Here is a 14,811-nt window from a genome sequence, read left to right as displayed (position 1 = left end):
TTTTAAACGATGTAATATGCAGTTTGATCGAGACGCCTTTTCAAGGCGCCAAAATCAAGAAAGATAAGAAATTATTTCAATGAGCCGGCCTTTATCAAATTTAACAATTTTATCCACAGATAAGACAAAAGACAATCGACCATTTTCGAGATCGTTTAAAACAATATGGTATGAAAATCATAAATGGCTAAGCGGAAGTTATTTTAAAAATTCACTTTTCTGTTGGCCTTGTCTGTTGCTCTCAAATTTGAAGCAAAATGTTTGGGTGAGTCAGGGATATTCAGATTTGAAAAATTTATCAGCTAGTGTAAAAAAACATGAATCTTCGAAAGAACATTTAAACAATTGCTTCGGTTTAAAACGGTTAGAAAAAAATAAACAAACTATTGACAGTGCTTTAGCTGGACAAATTTCTCTATCTAATAAGATATATAATGAAGAAGTTGAAAAAATTGATGTTACAATTCTGTTAGTAAAACAAAAACTTGCATTTCGCGGTCGTGATGAGAGCCATAATTCTTCAAACATGGGTAATTATAAAGAAATTTTTAATTTAGTAGTTAAACGCGATCAGGAAATCCAGGATCATGTTAAAAAATAGAAGGGGTGTTCACGGGTTTGTCAAAAACAATACAAAATGATTTAATAGATTGCCTTGCCGATTACGTAAAAAATGAAATTTCAACAGAAATTAATGAAAGTCAATTTTTTTCTATACTAGCGGACGATACTACTGATACAACCGAAAAATCACAGTGTACTTTAACAATCCGTTTTGTTAACAAAGTTGGTCAGGTAACAGAAAGATTTTTAGGGTTTTTTGATGTTAGCGAGAATAGATCTGCAGACGCTCTATATAGTTTAATTTCAAATGTGCTTGAGCCATATGATTACAAAAATAAATTAATTGCTCACTTTTACGATGGTGCAAGTGTAATGGCTGGCTCTTTAAACGGATTACAATCAAAAATTAAAGTAGATGCTCTAAAAGCAATTTTTACACATTGTTGCGCTCATAGATTACATTTAGTATTGCAAGACGGCTCAAAATGTATTACAAATTGTAGGATATTTTTTGTCGCCTACCCGAAGTATATGTGTAGCCTACCCGCATACTGAGGTCACGAGCCGCCACTGTGCTGAGCCTTTACAGGGTAGTTGCGTCGCTACTGAAATAGGCACCATTTTAGACCTTGTTTCAGACGAATAATGACGCAACTGTAAATAGGGTCAAAAATGGGGGGACTAAATTAAGACATTGAAATTCGGCCCAATAGGGATGAAAAGTTGTAGAGTTGTACCCTCAGTTATATCGATAGTTATATTATTTCAGTTAGGTATTTGTTTTGATTTTGTATTTATTTCTAATAGCATTTACTGCAACTTTTTTCTGTCTTTTGTTATTAGCGCAACATTATCGGCAAAAGCGCAACATCATCGGCAAATATTAGATGATTACTTATTAAGCATTAATGAGAGATATGTAACTCTCAATATTGTAGTTATTTATTAACATTTAAATGGAAACAAGGGTTTTGACAGGAGGTTTTTATTCAGCCAGATACGCATTTTGCTTATTTGCTTGTACTTATGAACATATTTTTGATTGTAGAAATCTGGAAATGAGAAACTTTGGGAAATCATCTTCAATTGTTGTATCATACATGTCAACCAGCTCTATTTGGCCTTCAAGTCTAATTGGTATTATAATGGCACATATTTATTACGGTATTAGGAACACTTACATCCGAAAATCAAAGGTACATCTCAATTAATAAATATACAAAATTTAATCAAATTTCTTTATAAAATAATTATACCTCCCATAATATACTACATTCACAATATACAGGGTGTAACAAAAATACAGGTCATAAATTAAAGTACATATTTTGGGACCAAAAATAGTTCGAATGAGCCTAATTTACCTTAATACAAATATGTACATAAAAAAAGTTACAGCCCTTTGAAATTACAAAATGAAAATCGATTTTCTCGAATATGTCGAAAACTATTAGAGATTTTTTATTGAAAATAGGCGTGTGGCATTTTTATGACACGAACATCTTAAAGACAAATTATAGTGAAATTTGTGCACCCCCTAAAAATTTTATGGGTTTTTGTTCCCTTAAACCCCCCCAAACTTTTGTGTACGTGCCAATTAATTTATTATTGTGGTACCATTAGTTAAATTCAATATTTTCAAAACTTTTTTGCCTCTTAATATTTTTTCGATAAGGCAGTTTTTATCGAGATGCGGCTTCTTTTTTAATACGTTTACATACAAAATTTATGGGGGTTTTGTGCCCTTAAACCCCCCAAATGTTTGTGTACGTTCCAATTAAAATATTACTGCGGTACCATTAGTTAAACACAGTCTTTTCAAAACTTTTTTGCCTCTTTGTATTTTTTCCATAAGGCACCTTTTATCGAGATGTGGCTTCTTTTTTAATATGGTTCAAAATGTACCTAAAAATGTAAATCATAAATAAATTTTCATTATTACCAAGTGTCCATATAATCGTACTTAACCATATACAATACAAATATGTGGTGGATTTGAAAAATATTCAAAATATCTCGATAAAAACTGATTTTTCGAAAAAGTACTGAGAGGCAAAAAAGTTTTTAAAATATCGTGTTTAACTAATGGTACTATCATAATAATTAAATTGGAACGTATACAAAAGTTTATGGGGGTTTAAAGGAACAAAACCCCAAAAAATTTTTGAGGGGTTTCCAAATTCCACTATAATTTTTTCTTAAGATACTACTGCCATAATAATGCCAATTGTCCATTTTCAACAAATAAACTCAATAGTTTTCTTTTGTAACTTCAAAAGGCTGTAATTTTTTTTATGTGCACATTTCTACTAAGGTAAGTTAGGTTCAATCGAACTATTTTTGGACCCAGAATATGCGAATAAATTTATGACCTGTATTTTTGTTACACCCTGTATACTTGTATAGTAGGGATGGCGGCTTTTGACAAAACACCGGTGATATTTCAATATTTTTTTAATTTATTATTTTATCCAGAAGTAGTAACTTATCCGGTTTTTCACCGGTTATTACTGTAAAAAGAAAAAACCGGTTATAACCGGAAGTAGAAAACAACCGGAAAAATTGATTATTTCAGAGTAAAATTACCGGTTTTTGGTTCAAACTGGTAGGGTTTTCCCATCCCTATTATTGTACAGATGTCTCGAAAAATTAAGAAATTTAATGTAAAATATTTACATTATTAAATTATTTACCTTACTGAAGTAATTCCTATTCTGCAATCAAATCATACTAACATTCTGTATAGCATCACAATTAAATTCATTACTTACGAATAATAATTTAGACTTAAGGGCATAGGTGCAAAATTTCGCGCCAATGTATTTTAAATTTATTCATTTATTTCAAATCCTAAGAAAACTAGTAAATATTTTTGAGAGATTTTAGTGCAGAATAAAAGATTACATTACCGAGGACGGAGAGTCACTGAAAACTTCTATAATGTTTAATTTTAATTTCAAATATTTTTTCAAAAGACACTTTTTGATTATTCTTAGGGACGTTCGACCCTTGGTAATAATGTAATATTTCATTTTGCCCTTAAATTTTTCAAAAATAGTTATTAGTTTTCTCAGGATTCGAAAAGTTAGATATATTAGTTATTTAAAACACATTGGCGGGGAATTTTGCGCTTTACTCCCTTAAGGATTATGATGAAAAGTACCATGATGACGCGTTTCAACGTATGTTATCTTCAGCTTTATAAATTAGGAGAAGTACATGGAGTCTTAAGTTTAAAGAGATCAGAAGAGTGGCTGCATTGTCTATGATATTGGGAACTTCTCGAATACACAATTTTTAAATTACACACAGATGAAAATACCAAAGGACAATGAATACAGAGTACAATGGAAAGATGTATCAATAATCATAAAAAAAGAGAAAATGAAAAAGTTAAAAGTCAAAGAAGCAGCCCTCATCCTACTTTCCGAAGAAAAATGCGTAGGGAAATCATCAGTAGAATGCAGCAGCCTTAGGTTGCCAATACTAAAAGAAGAAGATAACACAAGAACATACCAACAATACCAAAGTAGAGAAAGTCGAAGAAAAAATCTCAACAATCTCATACACAATACATATTATGTAACACATAATACACAATACACGAACACATTCTACGTAGAAGAATTTAAAAAAACTCCATTTATACAAGCCCGTCTTCATATTATACTACCCAGTTGACACAAAAATTAACACAAAATGGCACAAAGAAAACAACTTCATACTCTAGGACAGTGTTTTTCAATCTTTTTGATGTTGCGATCCCTTTACAGGTTGAAATATTCTGGCGACCCCCTGGTGTCATAGAAAGCCAAAGAATTTAATTAAAAACTACATACCTACGTTAGGCAATCATTTTTTCCTATTTTAATACATTTATCTTTTATTCACGCGGCCCAAAATTAAAGAACAGCCAACATTTTGCTTTGCAGTTTGAAGAATCTACAGGTGTTTCCGACTGTGCACATTTTGACATTTTGCAGTATTTTTAAGCTTTGAAGCAGATGAAAATATCATGAAAGAAATCTTATTTTGTAAAGCACTTCCTGCAAACACTACCGGTCAGTGTTTTTACGATATGTTTTTAGAAAGCACTAGCAACTACAATATTGATTGAGAAAAATATATCGCTATTTGTAGCGATGTATTCTCTCAAATGTAGCTTTCAAAAAACTCGTATAAGTCTGTATAGAACATTGATAGTCCTCGTTCTCACATATGGTTCAGAGGCATGGACGCTAACTAAAACAGATGAATCCGCTCTATCAATTTTTGAAAGAAAGGTACTACGCAAGATATTCGGAGCTGTTTGTGAGAATAGTCCAAGTAATGAAGCTTAAAACAGGACAAAACCTCGCAATTTTTATAGAATGGATCGATTTGCTTGAAAATTTGAGAATAAGCAGTGGATAGTCCAAGCATCAAAATCTATATCATGCCGAAAGGCGCTTTTATCATGGGGTTGGTTGCCACCCCATCTCGTATGTGGAAATTTTTTATGGTATTTTGACCGCAAAAGTTGATAAATACATTCATTCTAAGCAAAAAATGTTCTATACATTTTTTTGATAAAATGAAAAGTTTTCGATTTATTCGCTATCGAAAGTGTTAGTTTTATATCGAAAAAATCAATGTTTTTAATAAGTTTTCTGCTCATAACTCCAAAAGTTTTTGTTTTAGCAAAACAACTTTACATAATAAAAATGTACCTTTTTAAAAAATGAACAAAACCGTTTTTGTAAATTTGCTTTAAGACCAATAGTAATAGAGCTATACTTTTTTATATGTTGGCTCTTCTTCGTCAAATGCTAAATATTGTAGTTTCAAAGTCAAAAGACGGGAAAACTAAGCATTTTTCGAGGACAACTTGCTCTAACTAATTTTTAAGTATTTAAAAATATATATCTCCACAAATAAAAAAAAGTCTCTAGCTCAAAAATTAAGTGACTTATAATGAAAAAAATATCAGTCCCTATTTATTTCAGCGAAAAAGTATTCGGAAGCAACCCCCTAATCACCACCCTAATTAAAATTAGTCATTGACCTCATTTGGTATTTTTTATTTATGTATTACTAATAGGTTCTAGAAGTTTGACTGGCTTAAAATAATTAGTTTTAAAGAACAGTGGAGTTAAATGCGAAAAAACAATTTTTGTAGGTTGGAAAAAAATGGAATTTTCTTTAGAATAGCAAGATTAGCATCAGAGATACGAAAAAATGCTTACAAATACAATTGTAGCTTATTTAGTTCCCAAGAAGCTGGTTTGCAAAAATTTTTTCTACTGCAAAAATTAAGTGAGCTATTGACAATTAAAACTTGTAACAACATGCAAAAACCACCTTTACCAACCATTTCAAAGTCTCCTCTTTTTGCGACTGAGGATTTTAAAAAGAGTTAATGTTAATATATTTATAGATCTTTTAAACACCTACAAAATTATTTTTTACCAAACTTTCTAAAGTAAAAAATAAAAAAGTTACGGTAAAAAAATAAATATATTTTTTTGAAAAACAAAAAGGGGGAAACTAATTTAAAACATAATAATGTAAGTTAGCGGTGTTTTTAGTCATCAGTCTTATTCAGTCTTATTTAATTATGTATTATTAAAAGATTCTAGAAGTTTGACTGGCTTAGAATGATTAGTTTTTAAAAAACTGGAGTTAAAAGTGAATAACGAATTTTTGTAGTTTGTTAAAAATGCCATTTTCTTCAGAATAAAAAGATTAGTATCAGAGATACGGAAAAATGTTTCCATATAAGAGCATGGTGTAAAAAAAATTTTCTACGGCAAAAATTGAGTGAATCGTAAATGAGTATATCAAAAAACATTGATTTTTTTCGATATAAAACTAACACTTTCGATAGCGAATAAATCGAAAACTTTTAATTTTATCAAAAAAATGTATAGAAAAATTTTTTGCTTAGAATGAATGTGTTTATCAACTTTTGCGCTCAAAATATCATAAAAAATTTCCACCCCCGAGATGGGGTGGCAACCAGCCCCATGATAAAAGCGCCTTTCGGCATCATATAGATTTTGATCCTTGGACTATCCACTACTTTTTCTCGAATTTTCAAGCAAATCGATCCATTCTGTAAAAATTGCGAGGTGAAAAGCTTCGGTTCCTGGCCTAGAACGGAATATGGAGGCGTAGATATAACTTTGAACTGCAGAATATCTACAAGCAAACGTTTGGTGGAAAAGATATTATCACTATAATTAAGGGAAATCGCCTGCAGTGGGCAGGACATGTAGCCCGAGCCCCTGAATCGAACATGATAAAAAGGATTCTAACAGCTCAACCCGTGGGAATGAGAAGACGGGGTAGACCAAAGTTGAGGTGGATGGACGGGGTAACACAAGATGCCGAGAAGATCGGAGTCGGCAACTGGAAAGTGCAGGCAAGGGACAGAACAGAATGGCGTAGAACGCTTGAGAAGGTCAAGCTCCTCTAAGGGCTGTAGCACCATGATGATGATGATTATTATTTGTAGCGATGGCGTTAAAACTATGAATGGCAAAACAACTCATTGCAAAATAAAATCGATAATGCCAAACATAACCTGGACACACTGTTTTCTTCACCGACAGACTCTAAGGTAGTACCTTCTGATATAAATAACGTGTTCAAGGATGTATTAAAAATTGTAAATTCTATTAAAGGTAAAGCTTTGTAAACCCGGCTATTCAGAATCGTTTGTAAAGATATGGACTCTTTTCATCAAAATCTCTTTCAGTTGGCTATCCAAAAGAAAGGTGTTGACAAGAGTTCTGGAACTGAGAGATGCATTGTTAATGTTTTTACAAGATTCAAAATATAAATATGCTTACATCTTTTCTGACCCTATTGGCTCTTGAAATTAGAATTTTGGCAGATCTTTTTAGCCACCTTAACAATTTGAACAAGAACCTTCAAGAAAGAGAATATTTAACAGCTGAACATAAAGTAAAAGCATTTCACACAAAACTTCGTTTGTGGTCAACCTCTCTGCAAAACAAAATGTTTGAGTGTTTTCCACGTATATAGAAGATTTGTGAAGATAATGCAACATACCAAAGTTTTGCAGTATCGGCTCACATTCTTTGAATTATACAGAGCTTGCATAGTTTACAAAAGCAACTTTTGACATACTTTCCAGACTTGCACTCTGAACCTGACAATAGGCGTAGCTGGATTCTAAACCCTTTGCTGGATACATCAATAGATCTGACTGATATCAACAAAAAAATGAAAGAATGTCTTCTAGATTTAGCCGCTGATGGCGTGCTTAAAATGGAATTTTATTCGCAAAGTGTCGACGTATTTTGGATAAAAATAAAACACCAATACCCAGAGCTGGCAAGGGAAGCTCTTAAATTATTAGTTCAATTCGCCACTTCATACTTGTGTGAATTGACATTTTTTTCAATGGTAGACATTAAAACTAAAAAGAGAAATAGACTGCAATTAGAAAATGATTTGATTAAAATTAGTACCACAATTTGATAAACTTTTAAAAAAGAAACAAGCACATCCTTCCCACTAAAATTGTGTTTTAAGAACCTAAAATTTTTCACGACCCCCCGATTAAGGCCTCGCGACCACCCTGGGGGTCGCGACCCGCAGATTTAAAAACACTGCCCTAGGATAATCGTCACCATCAAACAATTTTTTCACGCACACACTGTGCAAGATAAGACCAAGAATGGTTGAAATCTTGTGCTAATAAACGGACTGGAACAATTGTTTTGAAAACGTTTGCCATTTTTCCGAATTCTCTTTTGTTAGTATTTACACGTTGTTCTGTTTTAAAAACTTTTCAAAAAAATGTCATTAATTCAAAGTTTTTTTAAATTTCAGTCATCGAAGCTGATGGTTCATCCATCTTATTTATTCGTATCATATTATACAGGGCATATTTTGTCCCGGAAAATATTGCGTTCCTTAAAGGTGTGGGTAGAATGCACTATTTAAAAGAAAACTTTCTTATGCATTTTTTTTTTCTAAATGACCCAAAAAACAAAACAAATTTCTTGTATGAAACTTACATTTGGCAACCCGATAGTTTAATTTATTTTGACACAGAGAAGGTATACAATACAGAGTACATAGTGGCTTTTATGTATGGAAACCCTCAATTATCTCGAAAACGGCTTGCATGATTTGTATAGATTTTAGTGGGCAAGGGGTCTCTCTAATGCATCCAATATTACAGTGGTGATTACATTGTTGTCGGATCTTCCGTTTTTCTGTAAATCTAATGAAGTTTCTTATTTCAAATGGACCAACTTGTATATTTTTTGCGTTTTGAAGTCTTTATGAAATACTGATTATTTTTTATGTGGTATTCGCTGGACCTAAATGCCATAATTTCTGAGTTATTTTATTTTAAAAAAAATTTTAAACAAATTATAAAAATAATTTTTTTAATTTTTGGATAACTGGGAACATAATAGGTCTTTTATAATTATTCTCTAAAATTATTCGTTTTCGAGTGATAAACAATTAAAACTGAAAAAAAAACGAAAAATTACAATTTAAGTACACTCCGCATAAGAAAAACTGGTACAACGCTTATAACCGAAAATCGCGTTTTTCAAGTTGTGTAAGTTGATCTTGTCAAATGTGTCATTCTAATTTCTAGGGCAACATTGCCAGTCATCTCAATTAAGTACCCATACATTGATTCGTGTTTTATTATAATTTATGAAAATATTTCAACTCAAAAAAAAATAATGATAATTAATAAATCTAGACATAACTTTAAATTATTATGTTTAAATTATATTCGAGAAGCGTGATTGGTTTCTCGTAAATTGTACTGTAAATACTAAACTCTATTGATTTGTGGGATACTATAATAAACACACGGCAAAAATAAAAAAAAATTATTTGAAATTAATACAATATGATAGTGTGACCAACTAGTCCGAGAAAGCCGGGACATGGCCCGAATTACGAAGTCGTGTCCCGGCGTCCCGCACAAGGCTTCCGGGCCATCCGAATTTTCAACGCTTTGGTAAAATTCTATTTTGAAATTTTGAATGCGTTATTCTTCTAAGAATTCACATCAAATTGAATTGGTGGGACGAAAAAAAGTCGACAATTTCTAGAGTTTAATACTAATATTACCACATCCAAAACGCATGCATTTTATATCGTGGTATTATAGTTCTATGAAAACTAAAACGGTGGACTTTTTTTCGTTTCTGTATTCTAATTATCGTCTTCTGAAAAAAGAATGGCCCGATTTTCATTGAAAAGTCCCGGATTTCAGGTATTTTTTTCATCCTTGTCCCGGATTCGACTAAATTGGAGTTGGTCACACTAAATATGAATAACTTTTACAGTGAACAAGAGTGGAATTTAAATATAATATGTATTAAATTCGAAACTGATGAAATATTAATATTTTGTCATAACTGAGTTATTATAACTCCATTATTATTAATCACTTCTTGTAATCTTCTGGACACTGAGAAATAAATTTAGTTATAAATTTTCATCTTCGTCCAAGCTTTCCCAGGTTTCTTCAATAATGGTCAATTGGTAGTGATAAAAATAATACCTATCTAAAACCTTTTTACATTTTTAAACGTCATATTTTTTGTATTTAGATTTAGTGCAATTCCGTTATCTGTTATGGCAACAACGAAGTGATTCACGAACTATTGCATCCAGTCTGAACACAGGTTTACATTGGGAAAAAAAGTGTACCAGTTTTTTATGACGGGAAGTGTACTAGGTAACCTCCAAAATACTAATTTGAATATAAGTTTTTAAGCCTTTAAAATGCGTATTTTCGCATTTTTCAGATATTACATCGCTTATAACTAGAAAACTATCAATTTTTGAAAAAAATCACAAGATACCTTTATTGTTTAGAATAACCCAGAAAATCTAAAAGAATATTCTTCGGGCCATAAATAGTGATCTTTTGTATTTATTTAAAAATTATTTTTAAACAATTTGTACCCAAAAATTCCGCCCGGCACCCTTCAGTTTAAACGGGAAATTTTGGAATAGGAATCCACAAAGAAACAGAGTCAGAAATTTTTTCAGACGGGAGCGGTCTGACCACCTGGAGTATCAAATAATCCGACAAAATTTACATACATATTGTTATTAAGAATAATTGGATTCGTCGAATAAATGCATGTATCGGTGCAGATGGTGTCCACTTCGAACATTTATTGTATTAATAATTTTTCATGTAAGTTAAAACAGTATACAGTATATTAGCAGTGGCGTATCGATAGATCAGCGGGCCCTGGTTCCAGTTGGGATGCGGGCCCACCCACCCAATAAAAACTCACATTGTATAACACGAGTATCGAGCATCTAGCCTATTCTAGTGGGATTCTTTTTATGACCCACCTTATAAAGCTTGCATTGAATATCTTAGTTTCCGAATTTCTGCAACTTTGTAGTTTTCCTACAACTTATTCATGGATAGTGCTAATATAAAAAAAAATACAAGTGTTTGAGTTAGCACGTGTAGGTAGGCACCGGCGGTTAGTCTTTAAACAAGGACACGGCAAACAGGTAAAACAAGCAAGGATCCTTACAAAAACATTCCCTGTGTTTCTTAATAAATTTTGATTTCAATTTTTTTGATGAATAGTTATTCTTCGTTTTTATTAATAAGTACCTAGACAAAAATTTAAATTTACTAAGCAGTTACATTTCGTAGTGTGTACTTGTGTAGTTCAAAATGTCCCCATCAAATTAGAAACAAAAGAAGCAAAAAGCGCTATAGAGCGAGCCCCTGCGGGGTCCGCACCCTGGTTCCGCGGAACCATGCTCAGTACGCCACTGTATCTTAGATATTTCATAAAAACAAATGTTTTTCCCTTCACTGTTATCAGTATCAATACCCATAATATTATGCCTAACGATTTCTGAATCATGATATTATGTAGTTGATTCACAGTAAGTTTAGTTTAGTATTTATAATTTGTAGCGCAACGTTGCCGGCTGTATTCGCTATTCTGTGGACAATAATAAATTGGACTAAATCTAATTTTTTTTTTTAAACGGTACTTTACGAAAAAATATTATAAGACTTTTTTGTTTTAACCCGCGAGTAGTCGCGCGGTGAGATAGAATCTCAATTTTTAACTTTTTTCGCGATAACTTGATGAAAAATTTTGCAATTTTGAAAAAATTTCGTAAGTGCCTCGAGGAAAGGTGTAGTAATGCGTAGGCATTTTTTTCTTCCTCTTCTTCTTTTTGTGAGATTTATGGCTTTGGGGAGAGCCAATTAGCTTTAACCCGCGAGTAGTCGCGCCGTTAGATAGAATCTCACATTTCATCCTTTTTCGTAATATGTACAGTAAAATTTGTCAGTAACGGCCACTAAAAATGAAAGAACTATTGGCCGATATAGAAAGGTGGACGGTATTGGCAGTTTTTGTAGTCTACATATAATTCTTTTGGGAAATTTTTATTTGTTTTAAATTCTTATTTTGAGATAGAATCTCACACGCGACTATCGACGTTACAGAAGTAAGCGCGACTATTCCCGGGTTAAATGATGCACTCAGCCCATACCTTTAAGGAACGCATTATTTTCCGCGACACCCTATAATTATATTAATTACATACTATACCTTTTTATTATTTTTGTATAATTTAACCTATTTTTTTTTTAATTTTAGATAATAATTTATTTATGGTCGATGGCATTTTTCGGTCTTCCTGCTATAGCCTTATATTTAAGTAGCATCATTCCAAATGGGTATGCCCCTATAATATTGGGATCAATCGTAAGACCTTTATATACACTAGGAGTTGCTGTGGGAATTTTAGGAATGTCTCAAAATATTGGTGGTAATATTATTAATTTATATTATTGGTATTTTTATTAGTTTATAAGAAATTTTCATTTTATACTGTAACGTTGCAAACGTCATATCGTTGATATTTTATTTTTAAACAATTATTTTACTTTATTTTCTTTAATATTTCATTAATATGTATCTTCTATTCGTTTTAACTTGCTTTTTCGTTAAACACTTGTTTGGAGCCCTCTTTTATTATCCTCTATTTCCTATGAATCATCATACGGAACGTACTTCATATATTCTTACTCTTTAAATATCTGTCTTTCAATACGGAACATGCCTGCTACTTCATACGTACTTGGCTGTCATTTCAAATGTCGTTTTCAATGACAGTGACACTTCATCCCTACTCCCTGACACAAATTGAAAATGGAAGTGAAGAATATTTATTCCTTAAACAGGCTTAAATTCCTTAAATATGAATATTAGATTTATTTTCCATCAACACTACATATTCTCTTGGGGTGAGTTTTTCATACAGCTTTTTATAATAATTTCTTATGGTCATTTTTTCCTGTACCTAATTTTCCATGTCTACTACTACATGACCATGTCAGTTTTAAATCTTTTTAATTTGCATATATGCACGTTTAGTAATAAAATTTTAACTAGTGATTTTCAAATTTAATTTCATTTAATTTATTCTTGTCATCTGCTATTCTTGTTGATTATTTTTTAAAAGAATGGCAAAGTTTGGCACATTTGGTTTAACTTCTTGATTGTTACTTGTACTCATTATTCTTCTAGTTTTTGGGATAAAAGATCACCGTTCTCCCTCCCGGAGTTTCAACAATGCTCAATCGCTGGCGATAGAACAACGAGGACAAAATAATCTAGACTGCAAAAATGAACTTCATCTAGATTGCAACCAACCAACACCTGCAGGCCTGGTGGCCCTGAAGACCTAAACCTGAACACCGTTTCACTGGCTCCCCACGTTGGACGCCAGTGAAATGAAAAGGACAATAGACCACCCCAGCTAATTGAAATATTATTCGAAAATATTACTCCAATCACCCAAGATAGCTATCGTTCACCCCAGCTTATCTCAGTCTCTCAGGGTGTGTGCTCGTCTTGTGCTAATCTTAGATATGAACTCTGAAAATTTAGAATGAAAGCAAACAAAACAGTATGTTTAACTAATCATGTTTATTGTTTAATAAAGTTACAATAAAAATATGACTTTTTATATGCATTAACAAACATATTCAACTTCTTGCAAAAAACTAACAATTTCTGGATTATACTTATGACTTTTGGTATCTGCTTCGATCGTAACTTCTTGATGTCGAATGGTACTACTGTTGGTTCTGCAACGGGCTCTGGGGTTGTAGGTGTTCAGGGCCACCAGGCCTACAGGTGTTGGTTGGTTGCAGTCTAGATGAAGTTCATTTTTGCAGTCTAGATGATTTTGTCCTCGTTTTTATATCACCGGCGATTGAGGGTTGTTTAAACTCCCGGAGGGAGAACGGTGATCTTTTATCCCCAAGACTAGAAGAATAATGAATATAAGTGACAATCAAGAAGTTAAACCAAATATGCCAAAATCTGCCATTCTTTTAAGAAATAATCAAAAAGAGTAGCAGATGACAAGAATAAATTAAATGGAATTAAGATTGAAAATCACTAGTTAAAATTTTATTACTAAACGTGCATATATTGTAAATTAAAAAGATATAGGTATTTAAAACTGACCATGTGGTCGTAGACATGGAAGGTTAGATAGGTATAGGAAAAAATGACCATAAGGAATTATTATAAAAAGCTGTATGAAAAGCTCATCCCAAGAAAATATGTAGTGTAAACCCATTCAAGATTTAAAATATGTAGTGTTGATGAAAAATCTAATATTCAATAGATAATCTTCATTGCGTATTGAAAGACAGATATCTAGAGAGTAAGGATATACGGGGTAGGTTCAGTATCTTAAGTGGATGATTATTTAGATGTTAGACGAAAATATATATATCAAATATAAAATAATAAAAGAGGATAATAAAAGAGGGCGCCAACGAGTTTTTAACGAAGAAAAGAGGTAAAACAAATAGAAGAAAATTATTAGTGAAATATTAAAGAAAATAAAGTAAAATAATTATTTAAAAATAAAATATCAAAGATGTGACCTTTGCAACGTTACAATACTACCTCACCGGTACAATTAACCGACCACATTTTGTTTATTTCAATTTGCAGTAATTGTCCATCTTGGACCATATTTTATGAAAGTTACGGTGAAAACTACCTTCGAGGAAAAGAAAACAACAAGATTATTAAAAAATGTTGTTTATAAAGGGATGCTTAGCAAAAATCCAATGTTTAAAAATCTTTTAAGACAATTCAAACAAACATAATTTTTAAAATCGTAGTATATATAATTGACAAAAAAGAGCAATAATAATGAATATAACCGCCTCTGGTT

The 14,811-nt window shown here is 31.9% G+C and overlaps 1 protein-coding gene across 4 annotated transcripts in view; it reads left to right on the top strand.

Annotated features, from left to right (window-relative positions):
* The window catches only part of LOC114341083 (O-acyltransferase like protein), a 134,854-nt gene that overhangs the window by 75,450 nt on the left and 44,593 nt on the right, over positions 1 to 14,811 (top strand). For 3 of the 4 annotated variants that reach the window (XM_050649799.1, XM_028291864.2, XM_028291865.2), the window contains exons 9-10: positions 1,613 to 1,760; positions 12,207 to 12,378. In XM_050649799.1, coding sequence (XP_050505756.1) covers positions 1,613 to 1,760; positions 12,207 to 12,378 — 320 coding nt within the window. Of the gene's footprint in view, positions 1 to 1,612; positions 1,761 to 12,206; positions 12,379 to 13,139; positions 13,408 to 14,811 lie in introns of those variants that run through there. The other variant, XM_028291866.2, reaches the window with a different exon arrangement.

This window comes from Diabrotica virgifera, chromosome 4 (assembly GCF_917563875.1).
Source record: "Diabrotica virgifera virgifera chromosome 4, PGI_DIABVI_V3a".
Classification (NCBI taxonomy): Eukaryota; Metazoa; Arthropoda; class Insecta; order Coleoptera; family Chrysomelidae; genus Diabrotica; species Diabrotica virgifera.
This window is presented reverse-complemented; position numbering and strand designations above follow the sequence as displayed.